The following is a 17,996-nucleotide window of genomic DNA, read 5'->3' as shown; positions in this document are numbered from 1 at the left end:
AAAAGGTAATTTTAAGTCCTTTCAAGTGTAAAAACCTTCTATTGACAACAAATGGACAGTTTTACATGCAAGATTTCTGAACCATGAAAACCATGTCTTGCCAAAATGAAGACCACATGCATATTTTTCCATACAAACAATGTATGAAAGTTTTACAATATATGTATCAACTTTTATTCGAAATCTTATGTGACAAAACTAACAGCATAAATGTTTGTTTTATTCCTTGTATTATCAAAATGAATGATTTTATATTTTATATTTTCCAAAAAAAATAAAAAAAATATTTGAAGGTTCCCAACATTATTAGTAGAGTTGTACTATACACATTCTAAATTTTAAATCATATATGAATACTTGATTAAAATATTGACTTTATGATTTATATTTTCATTAGGCATTTAATAAAAAATGAGTATGAATCAATTTCAATTATCTCAAATACTACTACACACTTTTTACATATTACGAGTAATTGCATCGGTAATTATAAATGTCATTATGTATTAAAATGTATGGCCCACATGACATTAGAAAATAAAAAAAATTCAAAGGAGTAATACTCATAACAGCAGATAATTTCTTAGAAAAGCATGAACACAATTTCTTCTACTTATTACGACCCCGGAAACTGAAGGTTGTCATGAAAAATATTAAAGGTGACACATTATTAAAGTCGTAAAATCTACAAATGACAGCGTGGGAGAATCTTTTCCATCACATGCAATTAAAGAAAACAATATAAAATGTATCCCCCACTTTAGTTCAATTACAAGTTTATGATGAATAAAATACAGACATAAAGGATTTATAGCTATAAATGAAATGATTGCCAGGTCTGGAAAAAACGTAATAACATTATAAATCAATGTCAATTTGTTAAATAACATTTGATTGGTTAAAGAAGAGTTAACCATTGCCAATGATTGATAGATCTATTTTTTCCGGGTGCTATATTGATATGTTTGTATGGGATAGTATGTTTCTATGAAAGTGTCTAGTACTTAAGTGCTCCTGTATTACATATTAATTAAGACAAGATATTTTGACCACAAAAACAGGAAGTAACACCTTTTACCATATAAGCCTAAGACACTGATCAATATAAAGAAGGAAAGAATCATTTAGGAAAAGTAAATGAAGAAATTGAATCTAAATTTTGCATTTGTAATACAGTCCTTATTTTATCTTAAATAAACTGTTGACGCAGTTATGTCTCGCCTGTATGTAATTTTGATACTACATATGTGTAATGGATACATTAAAACAGCAATACTTTAACCATGTAAACTATGAAAAACAGTCAAGGAACCATGACTAAGGGAACAGGGCCAAATAATCTGTCTTTAACAAGCTTTTTAACCATGTCACATAGTCCTTTCAATCTTTCAAAACATCAAATATTAAAGATGAATTCATTTCTACAGTAACTGAGAAATGGACCTTATCACAAAACTTAAAGTTGACCAATTAACCATGAAAATGAGGTTCAGATAAAATGAAGCCAGTTAGAACACCTGATTTTTAGTTCATTTATCAAATCAAGTTGATCTTTTCCTAATAAATGTTGCACCCTAGAAACAGGTCAAATAAAAATTGCATTACAATTATATACATCAAAGTTTTTCAAAGTGGGGGTATAATAATTAACATATTGCTTATAGTATCTGAAATGTAGGCTTGTTCATGAAATCTGATTCCTAAAAAGAGAAATTAAATTGCAGTTATGATGTAATTCTTCTTTTATAAAAAATGAAATAATTGGGAATTTTAACATTTTTCTTCAAATTTATATATCATTATTGCAGCTGAAAAGTTTTAAGATATTCAAGGCCAAAATTAAGAGTAAGTGAACCAACTCTTTTGTGCTTGCATGAAACTTATTCATAAATCTTTCCAGGAGAAAAGTATGCAAATGATATAACAGATTGCCAGCTATGTTTTCTTTATGTTATGTTTCCTTAACAAATGGCTGCTGCCATGTAACTTTATTTAGTTCATTGTAACATAAAAAGTTCCTCATGCAAATAAACTGATGAATAGAAAATATGAACCTAAAAACCAGGAAGTATTATCAATGATTTCAACACACTGACAGATTATACATTTCATTCATAGTGAAAGTAATGTTAATTTTATCAATGATTTCCATATATTGACATATTCCATTCATAAGGGAATCTTTGCTTTCTATGTTGTCATATACACTAGGATGGCATAAGAGATATCACGGTTATTTCATTCATTGAAATTTTTATCATTAAACCGTTTACATACATAATTAAATCTTTGATTGCCTGTCATCGCCAATACATGGGATTGTCTTTCACAGAGAGAAGACAGAAGTCTCTTGATTATAAACTTCAAAGTAATTCAATGATCATTTTACTGATTAATTATAATTTGTTTAGATATTACTATCCCGGGATTAGTTCTGATAGATTTCAGGAAAAGTCTAGTTGGTTTTCATTAGCCATTATCTATTTTCTGCTTTGTTAACAGTTATTGTGTGTATTGGATTTACAATAGTGATATCATTTGTGTTTGTTACAAATCTCTGTAGATAGCTTAAATTAAGTTAGTAACCAAGAAAGACGTAAATGTATAGTGCGACTATTGGTTACTCTAACTTTTACTGATATGGTCAATATTTCAGTACTATTATCTAAGTAGGATTGTTTGTACTAAAATATATATATATAATTTTTTTTTAAAAATCAAACCAAAAGATATCTTCAAAGGCTTAGCATCTATTTTTTTTTATCTTGTTCCCTTTCATTTCTCAATTATCGAAATAATTTAGTCGTACTCCTTTGCAAAGGTTAAAAGGAAAATATATCAAGTAAGGCAAACAAAATTAAAACAAACTCTGCTGCCATGAATTCATTTATTTCTGTGGTTTAAGGGATAATAGTCTTTTTGTGGATTGATGATTTCATGGTTTTACGAAAGTCTGCATACAAGCAAATACTCAATCTGTTGTATTCATTGAAGATTTTAATTTAAGTTTATTAATTTAATCCACAAAAAATTTAATCCACAGTAATCGATTTCTGATCACAAATAATGAAAACGATAAATATCCATTACCCATTAGTTATTTGATTTAAGACTTTATGCATTACATGAGAGATTGAAGCATTGGTAGAGTCAAGCATATCCGTAATATAATATCTTACTGGTTTCAATGGATTAATATCAATAAACATTTTATTGATAGATTATACTTCTAAGAAGAGTCAGTATTAGTCATAAAATATCCAGGACAACTTATTAATCCCAGTTTTTTATCAAACGAAAAAGGATAACTTCAATATGAAAAGAAAATTCTGCCTTTTGCATGTTCCAAAACTAAAACCAACAGATATCAAGAAAAAGACTAGGTATTTGTATTGTTTCCTCAATAGCCTTTTAAAGCTTATATGATCATTACCATTGTAATGAAAAATAAAATTAAACCTCAATCTAAAAAAGTCTAAAATTATTAATGCTGGTCATAATGACTGATTTTGGTTGCAAGTAATAGTTGGCTGTGATTTCAAACAATGGGTAACTCAAAAGTATACCATAAACTGAATTGATAGCAGTTTAAAATGTAACAAAAAGATAAAGTAGGAACTAAGGAGGTCAAATTAAAGATAGTAACTCAATGAAGCATTAAATGAACATATTAAACTGTTATGACAGAGATATGTCTCGCCTTTTTGTAATTTTGATAATGCAAATGTTGAAATCAAAATAGCAATACCTTAACATCTTACAAAAGTTATGCAAAGTCAATCAACAATAACTGAGTTACATGGCTAAACAATCTCCATGTAAATGAGATGTGCCAATGCTAATACAACTGCATACCAAATACCATTGACTTATTATAAGTTGTTCCCGAATCTAAATACAAAAATTAACTTGTAAACTATGTAAAAGTTTCAAAGTCAATGACGCATGAAGAGGGGATGGGGCTATATAATCTCCATGGAAATTATACTTGCAAATTTGCATACTAAATATCATTGATTTAACATAAAGCCTCGGCCACACCTTACCGGATAGAACGAACGGACGCCTAACGGATGAAAATAAAAGTTGTCCGTTGACAAAATTGTTATCCATTGGGAGACTGTTGATGTACTGACGGAATAAAACGGACATGTAACTGATGCTTAACGGACACACACCGTATATGCAACATACGAGAAACGGAAACGTACCCGGACAGAACCAATATCGAACATACATCCAACAGACAAGTACTGCATAAAACAGACACCTAAAGGAAGCATACCGGATAAAACGGATGAACAATATATACGGAAAAATTAAAGGCGACAATAATAATACATGTACATCGCATAAATATTCAAAATGTTTAGGTGTAACTGGTTTTGGTTCATTCTTCAAAATACCTCAAAAGGTCAGTGTCTGACCTGAATAAGAGCTGCTTGATTGTGAAGAATCACCCTTAGTGTCTGACCTGAATAAGAGCTGCTTGATTGTGAAGATTCGCCCTTACTCTAAGGTCGATTATGAATAATAAGAATTCATGAACCTTAGGAAATCTGACATTCCATAATTGGCATTTCTGAATAGAAATTTTCAATTGGCATTTATCCGTTTCAGATCCGTTCATCATCCGTTTTATCCGTTATACATCTGGTAGAAGTCCCTTTCTCATTCGTTCAACATCTGTTTTATCCGTTAAATGTCTGGTAGAAGTCTGTTGGTGAATTTATCTTCCAGACCTCCAATGGATGTATAACGGACACATAACGGATACAAAATGGAAACAAAACGGACGTTAGGCGTCTGTTCGAGCTATCCGATAAGGTGCAACTGAGGCTTTAGCAATTTATCTTAAACTGATCTAATCACAAACTAATACATGTTAACTAGATAAGACATTATACTGTGACTGAGGGGCAAGTCCAAATATTCTCCATGGAAATGAGATCTGCCAATGCTTATACAACTGAATACCAATGAACAATTGCCTACCACTGATGGTTCCCCTTGAACTGAACTAATCACAAACTAATACATAACTTTAAAAAAAAATCAAAAACAATAGACTATGACTAAGGGGGCGAAGCCAAATGATCTCCATGGAAATGGGATATGCCAATGCTTATACAACTGCATACAAAATACCATTAACCTACCACTTGTAGTTCTCCACAAACTAACCTTATCACAAACTAACACATGATAACTTACAAAAATTTTCAAAGTCAATAGACCATGACTAAGGGGGCGGAGCCAAATGATCTCCATGGAAATGAGATATACCAATTCTTAAACAACTGTATACCAAATATCATTGACCTACCACTTGTGGTTCCCCATAAACTGACCTTATCACAAACTAATACATGTAAAATAGGCAAAATTTGCGAATTCAATAGACCATGACTGAGGGGGCAGGGCCAAATAATCTAAATGGAAATGAGATGTGCCAATGCTTATACAACTGCATACCAAATATGATTGACCTACCACTTGTGGTTCACCCTAAACTAGACCTAATCACAAACTTATATATTGTTTTTTTGACAGTCCTATTTTTTCAAGTTTATGTCCAACATGTCGAGGACAGACTGATGGACAACAGTATACCATAACGCGTCCCATAAAAAGGCATATAAAAAATCAAAACTCGTAATGGATGAGTTTCAAAGTTCACAAGTTATCCATATGAATGACATAAGGTGCCATTTTCTATTCAAGTACCAGAACTCCTGAACAACAAAATTACATAGTCATTACCTAACTTGACCTTTGATGTCATTAAGATAGAAAAGGTTAACAAAAAAGGTCAAGGTCCATGTATTCCTGCTAAAATTGTAAAAAAAAATTAAATTGTGAATTGTATGGTTGAGAACACGAGATTACGCTACTGGGGACTATAGAAAAGAAGCTTCTTTATCATCAAGTTATGCTTTTTCACAAACAGGTATATCTATTCCCCTGGGTGTTTTAACAGTTGCTCTTGCAATGGAAATTTTCTGTTTTGATCAAGTGTGAAAATATTGACTTTGTTTACTGATTATTTATTAATTCATTGATTATTTATAGTAACAACTTTTATCAAAACTTTCATTCAGGCAATAAAATTTGTTAAGTATCAAATTATTCTGATTCTCAGCTAAACAAGAGTGCACACACTGAAATGTCTCGCCTTCTTTACTAATCCTTGATACTATCTTTATAGACCTAAATATAAAGCCACATACACTCAACATTAACCAAGAAAATGAAACATTGATCAATGAACCATGAAAATGAGGTCAAGGTCAGAAGAACCATGCCAGGCAGACATGTACAGCTAACAATTCTTCAATACAACAAATATAGTTGACTTATTGCTTATAAATAAAGAAAAACAGACCAAAACACAAACACTTAAAACTTAGCAATGGACCGTGAAAATGAGGTCAAGGTCAAATAAAACCTGCGTAACCTACATAAAGATCATAAAATATTTCCATACACCAAATATAGTTGACCTTATGCATAAAGTATTAGAAAAATAGACCAAAACTAAAAAACTTAACTTTGACCACTGAACCATGAAAATGAGGTCAAGGTCAGATGACACCTGTCAGCTAGACATGTACACCTTACAATCATTCCATACACCAATTATAGTAGACCTATTGCATATAGTATAAGAAAAACATACCAAAACACAAAAACTTAACTATAACCACTGAACCATGAAAATGAGGTCAAGGTCAGATGACACCTGCCAGTTGGACATGTACACCTTACAGTCCTTCCATACACCGAATATACTAGACCTATTGCTTATAGTATCTGAAATATGGACTTGACCACGAAAACTTAACCTTGTTCACTGATCCATGAAATGAGGTCGAGGTCAAGTGAAAACTGTCTGACAGGCATAAGGTCCTTGCAAGGTACGCACATACCAAATATAGTTATCCAATTACATATAATAAGAGAGAATTTAACATTACAAAAAATCTTTTTTTTCAAGTAGTCACTGAACCATGAAAATGAGGTCAAGGACATTGGACATGTGACTGACGGAAAGTTCGTAACATGAGGCATCTATATACACAGTATGAAGCATCCAGGTCTTCTACCTACTAAAATATAAAGCTTTTAAGAAGTGAGCTAACACCGCCGTAGCCGCCGCCGCTGGATCACTATCCCTATGTCGAGCTTTCTGCAACAAAAGTTGCAGGCTCGACAATAAATGACTTAATTCATTAAATTTTCTTTTTGTAAAGGGGTGAACTCCAGAACAGTAAAAGTGACACCACCAAAATTCATACATGATCTGGGTTTCGTGGTAATAAGCAATGTGGAAAAGTTTCATAACAATCAGTTTAGTTAAACTAAGTTAGAAAAGGGAAATCAAATTTAAGACACACCAATATACGTACTTGAAGACATATTTTTTACTTTATATTTTATATTAAACTTAATGCCCCCTCCCCATAAAAATGGAAAAATATGCATTCAACACACATTCATTCAGTTTATTAAATTTCCTCAATTTAAGTATATAAATATCATTGCAAATGCATTGTTTTAATTAATTAATTTAAAAATAAGAATGCGTCCATTGTTCATGAATGCCCCACTCCAACTAACATTTGCTACATTCAGTGGGCCCTGAAATTGAGGAAAACACTCAAATTTGGCATTATTAGGAAGATCATATAATTATAGGGAACATGTATAATAAGTTTCAAGTTGATTGGACTTCAACTTCATCAAAAATTACCTTTACCCAAAACTCTAACCGGAAATTGGATAAAAACATAGGCTGTGTTCACGCCCAAATGCCATATACAGTAAACATGTTTACAATTAGTTTAATGTAATGTACACTGGTTTCACATTAAGTTTGTTCACACCTATACACCTGGTTCAATTACTTGTACATAACTATATGTCATTTAAATGCTCATAACAAAGAATCGTATTTAAATATTCTTGGAAAACCTATCTAGCAGTTATAAAAGCAATTTTGAAGATTTGCAGTACTTTTAAGATACTAAAGATGTCTCGATCATCAGCAGACTGATCCATGCATTTTTAAAAGGGTTCCTAACACAGGATAGGGGGGTCCCAATAAAATTGACAACAAAACAAAAATATGTTCAAAATGGCCATTTTGAAACTCAATCTCAACGAAATGACTGAAATTATTTCTGTTGAAAAATAAAATTTGACCTAAAATCCCAACTACACGTTTAGGACAAAATACTTTCAGTTTAAGACAAGACTGGCAAATATGACTGTTTCCCGAACCCTTGGTTCCAACCCTCCCCCTCCCTGGAACCGCCACTAATTAAGCAATAAAAAGAACATTGGCTGCAGCAGTGTGCACACAGACAAAGGAGAAGGATTGAGATGTAGAGGATATTGCAGCAACAAAGGATTACTACATTTCCACAAGTAGGCAGAGAAAATTTTGCTTATATACAAATATATTCACAAAGTTGCAATATTTCAAAGATATTTATTATAGCGAGTTGATGATTTTGGTGAAACATATTTGCGTTTTTCTCAATTTATTAGTTTTGCTTAAATAAAATTACCACAAGTTTGAAATAAGAGCAATGACCAAATACTACTGTACAGAAACTTCTTCACAAGTACTACTTTGGTATAAAAAGAATAGGTGGTACATTGCAAACTAATGATTTATTTTTTATTTCTAAGTGCATTTTACACCATCTATGATACTATCCAAACAATTTGTTTATTCATTTATGAGTGATTATCCAAACAATTTATTTATTCATTTATGAGTGAATCGTTGATTGAGTAAAGACCAGTGACAAATATTTTTGTTTGCGTCCAGTCAATTCAGAAAGACATTTTCAAATGAATTATATGTTTGGCAATGATAATGCTTTGAGTCTTGAAAGGGGTTAATAAAGCTGCCTAAAGTATTTTTTAAACAAAGCAATATATTGAGTTTAGACAAATAATTTGATAAACAACTTTATTAATAATTGTTATAAATATCAATTTTAATAAAAACAAAAAGTTTCTTCTTTAAATGTACATGGCAAAATTCATTTTTTATATAACTTGTTTTGTGTACACTTAAACCACACCAGGCGTACATTGACTTTCGCCTGCATGTAAACAAAACTTGATTTTTATCAATGAGAATGTAATTGCGTTAAAGGAGTAGGTCCAGTAAGACCCATTTTTGGCCCCAAAATATAGCAGTTTTATAAAATTGTTAAAATGTAAACTTTTAGTTATTTATTGGACAGTAGAATGCTTCTGCTACATGTACATAAATATGGGCTATTTTTGGCAATACAATGCACATATATCGGCTAATAGCACCATTAAATCATGCTAAATTACTGAAATCTTCACAATTCTAGCATTTTAGTTAAATTTTAGACGGTTTCCGTGTAAAACAAAGTGGCCACATTTGTGTTCATCCTTAATATTGAAATGTAAGTTCTACTTGAGGATAATACATAACATATATATAGGTTGAGAATGAACAGGGATGCGGCCACTTTCATTTTTGACAAAAACCATCTGAAAAGTGACATTTTTGGGCATATTTGGTAGATTTTTCAAATTTGAGCTTGAATCGGATCATTTTTTAATGCCTACTCAGTTGAAATCTTTCACATAAACTAATTGAATCAAATGAAATAGACATTTAAGTGTTTAAAAAGTGGTCAAAATCTTTCTTCAGATGAACCTGAAATTTGAGGCCAAAATCGGTCCTTACCAGATCTACTTCTTTACATGTGAATTACACTAACACAATACTGAGATCATGTCAATGGGAATACGACCATAGATACACAAAGAATCTAAGCAATGTCAACATGACAGAGTATATTTAAACCTAAACAAAATTTATGAAATTTTAACTACCATTCTCATAACTTGTGAATCTTTTATGAAAACCTAAATTGAAAAAGAACTCAGTGGACAAACAATATACATGTACCACTTTTAGAAAATGTTGGTCCAAAATTCTTACTTTTTAGGAGAATAAATAAATACTAGAAAATTAGATAGTGTAAGTTAATATTTAATAGCAAAACTTAAAAAAATAATTTATAAAAAGAAATGGATGCTACTATTTATTTCTGGAATTTTTATTTAAGGGGGTCTAAATCATATTTTTTATTTAATATAAGATTTCGCTATATTTTTCTATAAACGAACTTTATCTTATACTTAATAGCAAAATGAAATAAAAAAATAGGGTTACTTTTCATTTACACTCACAATCTGTCTTCGAAAGAAGCATAAATTTTTGTTAATGTCCCTTTTTTCCTGTTGAATTAATAGGAGAAATAGCGGTAATATAGAAATAAAAACAGAACTAAATTACAGAAATCACTTAAATTTTACAATTATTTTGTTTATGTACAGCTTATTCGAAAACAACAATAAAAAATATAGGTCACCAATGAGTTAAAAAAGAAATTTCAATTTGAATGCCAAAAATTGGAATTTTTGCACCAAAGGGAGCTTTTTCAATGATATCTACATTTTAAAAGTCACCTGGGGCCCAGACCAATTGATTTTTTGGAATAATTTTTGTACCATATGATAAAGTAACAACTACTAAAGGTAACAAATAAAATTTGTAATGAAAAATAAATGTTTAATTTTTTTCTGAAAATCTTATACCTGCAAGCCTCCTTAACTAATTTATTTTTTTATAGATAAAATACATAATATAATTTCCAGTTTCATATATATATATATCAAGGAGTTAAAAATTAAAATCTATTAAAATAACACTCACACAGACATCAAACACAACTATGCAAAGAGACATAACTCAGAACAACAAAATCAGAAGAAAATTGGTTTTAGTTAAGTCTTAAAGGGGCACAACTCAGTACTTACCCTTGCGAAATCTGACTTTTGTGAAGAGAATTCTAAACATACATCTTTTCCAGGGGTAAATCCTTTTCCCAATGTTGGAGTACACTTTAGTGGGTCAGAAGTTATCCCCCCTTGTCTTTTCTGTTTCATCATCTGTTTATGTTGTTTTAACAAATCTTTTGCTGTTATTGACTCGATTATTGGCTTGCCAAATTCTGGATTCACTTGAAAATACATTTATAGAGCCTGTTTAGTCAAAGTAATGTCAGAATAAAATGTTCACAACTTTTGCAATAGAATGGAAATAACTATATTGTATTACATTTGTTTTACTGTTCGAACTTGAATTTCCCTAGAGCAGCATTGAGTGCCTAGATTGATGTTCAATTTAAACAATAACTTTGGTAAAATTAATGAGTAAATCACATACCAACAAATTCCTGATTCAGAATGACAACCTCCATCTAACAGTAACTGGAGGATAAGTGGATTTTACCCCCTACAAATATACAATGTTATTTTTCAAAAGAATATTTTACATGGCCTTACCTTGTGGTTTTTTATCCTTGGTCATGAGATGTTTGACAAAGTTCATAGAGCCTGGTGAAGGAACAGTTAACATATCCAATCTGCAAGACAGAATTTAAAACAATATTAGAAAACCTGAAGTTTTTTTTAATCACACTGCCTTTCATTGACAAAAAAGACAAAATTAACGCTTTGGCAAAAAATGTGCAAAAGTCCAAGCCTTTCCTGTTATTATGCAGTTCAAGCCACAACCAACTATGGTATAATCAATGGAAGCCATTTCTTGTACTATGGAGTACAAGCCTCTCCTTGTACTATGCAGTTCAAGCCGCAACCCACTTGTGGTAATTTGGATGAAAGCTACTCCTGGTACTAGGGATTTTTTTGCCTCTTCTGGTACAAAGTTCATGTTTCTCATTGTTTTATAAGGTTTAACCTGTCCTGGTTTGAGTTCACAACTACTATTAATACTATGGAATTTTTAAGTCTCTCCTGGAACTTAAGAGTTCAAGTCACTCTAGGTACTATGAAGTGGAATTCCAGAAAGTTCTAGAATGTAGCTATGCAAATCTTTCATAGTTCATAAAATCTCTAAAATTGAGCATCACTTTTCAATTATGCACACTTCAGTATAATTCTATGAATGATAACATTTACAGGAGTATATACTTACAATGGATTCTCTTCTTCCTTGACATTGTCAAGTTTCTTTAACTTCTTTATATCTTCAGGATCGATGGCATGTAATGACATTGTTGTCACTTTACCCTGTCCCTTTACAGCCTGCTGGTGCTTTAACTTATCCACTGTTATCTTGTGTTTATTGTTCTTGTTGCTTTGATTTCTAAAATATATGTATAATATAGTGTGTACACAAATGAATGTCGAACTGTAATTTTTAATACTTAAATGTGTGTACTATTATCTAATCCCTATTGTTCTGCATTCTGAATTACAGGAATGAGATCGACCTTGACATTCATTTAGTCACAGGAAGTACTTTACAGGAATGAGATTGAACTTGACATTCATTTAGTCACAGGAGATAACTTATCTGAATTAAAAACAATTTCTGTTTGGCAGCCGATCGCCTGAAATACATTACCAAATTAATAACTGATATTTTCCTTTGGAAATCTAGTTAAATTATAACAAAAATTGTAAAATTTGTTGACGGACACAGACAATGACATATGGCTGAATGATGAGAAAAGCTCTCTCTAAGTAAGCTAAACTGAAATTTAATGATTCTGTGACTTTCAGTTTTCAAAGTTTTGTTAACATTGTTTAACTGGTTGTAATTGTCCATTTTATTCTCTTGAGAAATACAGCTGTATACATCTATCTTTCATAAGAAAGAGAAGCTGAAGGTAAAAATGACAATGGGAGATATAAAAGGGAAGTATCACTAAAGAACTTACTTTCCAGTTGTAAAGGTCTGTCCTTGATAGAAGAAGAATCCATCTTTTTTATCTTGAGGTTTATATTTGTGGTTAGTTGGTGTCATTCCTGAGTAACTGTCAAATTAAAAGTTGTGTTGAATTCTTGTTACTATTACGTCAAAGTATAGATACTAAATTCTGTTTCAAAATATTATAGGAATAGCCTTAAAAACACAGTAGAAAACTATGCAGTATGATAAAGAATTCAACATAGTGATATTATTAGTTACACAGTGTGCAATTGTCCTAATACGAGAATTTATCGGGTCAATAAAATTCATATTGGGTGAGGCGAAGCCAAACCCCGATATGAATTTTATTGACCCGATAAATTCTGTATTAGGACAATTGAACACTGTGTAACGAATTTATCCTGATTTTGTTATATTACATATTATTATATTCAAATTCAATTTTAGGACAATATCAACCAAATATATTATAGATATTTAATCTGAAACTGTGAAAAATTTAAAATATTAAGACTATAAAGCAACTAAATTTTTATTATTTTCATTAGGTCAATGGTATAAGGGAGATAATTCCAATTGACGTAATAAATAAGGGAGATAATTCCAATTGACGTGATAAAAAATTGTACTGAAATTTATTAGGACAATATCAGCCAATCAAATTGCGAGAAATTACTCTAAATCAGGATAATATACATTTATGATATGGTTAATAAAATAATAATATTACATATGAATTTCTATTCTTTATATTTCAGAATAGAGAAGTTATATTAAAGTGTTTATAATGTCTGAATAAACTTTGATTCATAATATTTGAATTGAGTTACCTAGCTATTTATTTCAAACAGAAGCAGATATACTTAATTATCGGTTGTTCCTCTGTCTATATCACTCTGTTCAGCTCTTAATATTATTCCGTATCATGTCTTTGTGACGTCAAATACGTTGACCCGGCCTTAATAACTTTGACCCGGACTTATCAGTGACGTCATAATGTTTGAACCGACGTTAATAACTTTGACCTGAACTTATCAAGTCATCTTTTGTGTGCTGGCGAAACAAAGCAAACACTTCCAAAACACGCAAATATAGCCCGATAAATCGATTATCAGATTATCTGCATATTGATATTGTAAAATATCAGCTGCTTGGCATAATATGAAGGCTTTTTGATCTCGTTCGCTACGCTCACTCAACAAAAAGCTTCATATCATGTCTCCCAGCTGATATTTTACAATATCAACATGCAGATAACCTGATAATCGGTACGTATTAAGCAAGTAATCCATGTAACTTCAGAGAAAATGAGTTTATGAACTAAACAATTTTCAGACTCTATTGGACCACAGCTGAACTTCTATATTGTGTTTACTTTATCATTACCTTCCCTGTAACTCTGTTCTCTGTGAACAAGTATGGCTATATGCTCGCTGAACATGGAATGTACAAAATTCTCCTTGTTGTCTATAATAAAAATAAATCAGACATGTATTGTCATATTAAGAAATAAATCTACAGGGTACTCAATTTTAAAGTTCTGGAACTATGTCAAGTGTGGCCACACAATTTTGGTTTAAAACATTTCTTGTAAGGGGGTAGGTATCAAACACTATGACTAAACAGATTTGGCTCGTTTAGTTCTCACAAAGTTTTGACAAAATATTTACTTTGACCTGTTTACAATAAAATAGGAAAATTTCTAGAAATTTGAACCACTTAATTTACAGGAATAATTTGGATGGCTATACAGCAGTTTGACAAACACCAATGTTGACCGTTGAAAAGCTGGTTTTATAGCTATAAATACGTTACCATCATAAATTCTGAGTGTAACCCCAATTGCGTCATAGGTCAGATGGAAAATCCCAACTAAAAATAAACGTATTCTCACTGGTCCGGACATATACCCCTGTTTGCCCATATTCTTCCATTCAATTTCCATCTGCGACATCGGTCACACGTGCACATCAAACAGATTCAACAGAGAAGTGTTTAGTTTTTTTTGAATAGCTTAATTGCTTTTCATATATATTGTGTATTTTATTGGAAATATATTCCCTTGTTTTGTTTAAATTTCTAAATAAATTATTTGTGTTTTTTTTTGACTAAAGTAAAATTTATTATGGACTTTAATTTGAATAGTCCGTATGTAAGTATTCCTGGTTCGGACTATCTCTTAGATGGGTCACTACCTTTAAGTCCCCCCCAAACTACCAGTACATTGACCGGAGTTTCGACAACGGTGTCTGGTAATGCTACCTATCCGACCCTTTCACAAGGTTCGGCCATGCATTTTGGGGGGGTACCTACGTCAACTTCGGTGACTCATACTTTATCTAGGTCTGTTAATTCAGCGGGTACTATTAGTTCTGTCCCAGGTACAGCTATGGGCTTGAACTTGCCAGGTTCTAGACCCCCATTATCCTATTGTGGGTATATGCTTCCCAACACGGGCACACAACCTTTACCCTCATGGTCTCAGCCACCTTGGCCACAGTCTTACCCTTATGGTGGGTTTATGCCAAACCAACCTGGTTTTTGGCCTTTTTTTTGGGACAATTTCTATGGTCCCCCTTCTGGGGTAGCTACTGCACCACCTTTAGCTCCTGCTCTACCCGTAGCAGTATCTTTGACTTCTGCAGTAGCTCCTTCTACCACCGTACCTGACTCTCAAGCTTCTAGTTCTTCACATGGTACTCAGGTTTCTGATCATGCATCACCTTTGGATGGTTTACAGAAGTTACTTTTAGACTTTGGTGAGTCTTTCAAGGCAGAATTCCATACTCTATCCAGTCGTATGACTCTACTGGAAAATAGAGTTTCTTCTCATCAACCTTCTCCAGCTAAGTCTGTAGAATGTGATGAGAGGGAGGATGACGAGCTTTCTGTTTCCCCTGGGAGTCATGAAAGGGCTTTCCTCACTGATGAGGATGTTGAAAGTTCTTCTTCTCCCAAGGTATCGAAGACGGCCCCTGAGCCTTCTTCTAAGTCAGCTCAACAACCTCCCACCAAGGAGACTGAGGATCCTCCTTCCTTGAAGGATCTTAGGGATAAGGTGTATACCTTGATGAGGGATGAAGCACATATCCCTTTTCTCTCTCCTTCCAAGCCGAAGAAACCTTCTTCAACTTTTGAGGCTTCCTGTGGTATTTCTCAGGATACTGTGACTTCTCACAATTCTTTTCCTGAATCTGGCCATATGGCTTTTGCTTTACAATTTATTAATGAAGGTATCGCTAATTCTGCTAGTGAAAAGGTTTCTAATAACAATATCTCAGGATTTGGAATGTCATCCTTTACTGATCAGGTTAAGTACAAGGATTTTGATATCTTTGATTCTTCACTGGGTAGACTTATTCCCAGTTGTGACAAATCTATGTCATCTTTATTGGGAAAAAAGCCAGTAGATGGTCTTCGTCTCACTCAACCTGTTTGGTCAAAGACTGAGAATCTCCTTCGTAGTGCTTCTCAAGTTCTTGGCACAGCCGAACATTTTCTAGCTGCAACCGGACATTTGCTTAACAGCGAAGATTCGGTTGTTCCACCAGAAGTACGATCCTTCTTACTTCAACTGGATAAAGCTTTAGGTTCATCTCAGTTGCTTTTAATGGGTTCTATTGCTAATTGCACCCTATCTAAAAGAGCAGAGTTTCTTGAAAACATTTCTATAGCTGAGCCTTTGAAAGATTCTTTACTGAAATCTCCACTCTCTGACAAGATGTTTGGTTTACCCTTACAGCGGGTTCAAGAGGAACTCAGCAAAAACCCTCCTCCAGTCAAAGTTAGTGTACAAGTTACTAATGGCAAGAGGTCGGTTAATACTACATCTAGTTCTAATAGTACTTCTGCTTCAGGTGGTCCTCCTTCTTCTGCTAAGAAAAGGAAGAATAACTACGGCAAACCGCAGAACAAACCCAATAACTCAGGAAAAAGCTCAGGTAAGCCTTCTGGTGGTTTTAAGGGTTCCAAGAAACCTGGGTCTAGTACCTAGGTTCTTGCCCCCTCGTACGTTATTGACAGCTTCCCCAGGGGAAAATTTACAACAAGTTCCTCAAAAATCAATACCAGTAGGGGGGAGGTTAAGTTTTTTCCTAAATCAGTGGAAGAAAATTACCTCAGACTGTTATGTGCTGTCAATAATTCGAGGGGGATTAACACTTCAGTTCAAGAACCCACCTCCTCTATCTGCAGTTCCAATAAGTTTGTCTCATACACAAGACCCAGTCAAGTGTCAACTTCTGTCAGTAGAAGTGGACACTATGTTACAAAAAGCTGCAATAGAGGAGGTGTCGATCTTAACTCTGTCTCCGGGATTTTATTCCCGTCTTTTTCTGGTTCCAAAGAAGACTGGAGGAATGAGGCCAGTCATAGACCTATCTATTCTGAACAAATTTCTTATTGTTCCCCACTTCAAAATGGAAACAAACAGATCCATCAGGGCTTCAATCCTTCCGGGAATGTGGACTACTTCTCTGGATCTTTCAGACGCGTATTTCCACATTCCCATTTCCAAAACTTACAGGAAATACCTTCGCTTCGTTTGGAACAACAAAGTTTTCCAGTTCAAGGCTCTCCCTTTTGGCCTGTCTACAGCCCCTTTGGCTTTTACAAAAATCATGCAGGCTGCTATAGCTCACCTACATTCCCTGTCTATTCAGATTCATTCCTATCTGGACGATTCCCTTCTCAAGGAATTTTGCCCAATCAAATTGAGGGTTCAGACAGATTTGGTCATCAATTGTTTTCTGTCCCTAGGCTTCCTTATCTCTTGGAAAAAGTCAGAGATAATTCCGTCTCAAGACTTTGTTTTCCTGGGAGAACATTTCCTAACTTCCTGGGAGAACATTTCCTAACCAGTGTAGGCCTAGTCCTCCCACCAGAGGAGAAATTTACAAAACTATGTCAGAAAATACATTTATTCCTGACGGTTCAATCAGTCACAGCACGTCAATTCTTGCAACTTCTGGGTCTATTGAACTCTCTGGCAGATGTAATTCCATTGGGACGACTTCACATTCGTCCGCTTCAGTTTTATCTACACAAGTTATGGATTGCAGCTTCACAAGAATGGGAAGCATTGATTCCAATCACTCAGCCTTTATTTCCACACCTTTAATGGTGGTTAGTACGGGAAAATGTAATGAGGGGCCTATGTCTGTCCCCTCAAGTTCCCAGTCTAACATTATTCACA

General features: G+C 33.1%; 1 protein-coding gene across 3 annotated transcripts in view; it reads right to left on the bottom strand.

Moving 5' to 3' along the window:
* The window catches only part of LOC134691225 (protein MCM10 homolog), a 49,224-nt gene that overhangs the window by 14,083 nt on the left and 17,145 nt on the right, over window positions 1-17,996 (bottom strand). For all 3 annotated transcript variants that reach the window (XM_063551589.1, XM_063551606.1, XM_063551597.1), the window contains exons 13-17: window positions 14,189-14,269; window positions 12,810-12,905; window positions 12,062-12,232; window positions 11,410-11,489; window positions 10,882-11,084 (exon numbers count right to left, since the gene is read on the bottom strand). In XM_063551589.1, coding sequence (XP_063407659.1) covers window positions 10,882-11,084; window positions 11,410-11,489; window positions 12,062-12,232; window positions 12,810-12,905; window positions 14,189-14,269 — 631 coding nt within the window. The remainder of the gene's footprint in view (window positions 1-10,881; window positions 11,085-11,409; window positions 11,490-12,061; window positions 12,233-12,809; window positions 12,906-14,188; window positions 14,270-17,996) is intronic.

This window comes from Mytilus trossulus, chromosome 1 (assembly GCF_036588685.1).
Source record: "Mytilus trossulus isolate FHL-02 chromosome 1, PNRI_Mtr1.1.1.hap1, whole genome shotgun sequence".
Taxonomy (NCBI): domain Eukaryota; kingdom Metazoa; phylum Mollusca; class Bivalvia; order Mytilida; family Mytilidae; genus Mytilus; species Mytilus trossulus.
This window is presented reverse-complemented; position numbering and strand designations above follow the sequence as displayed.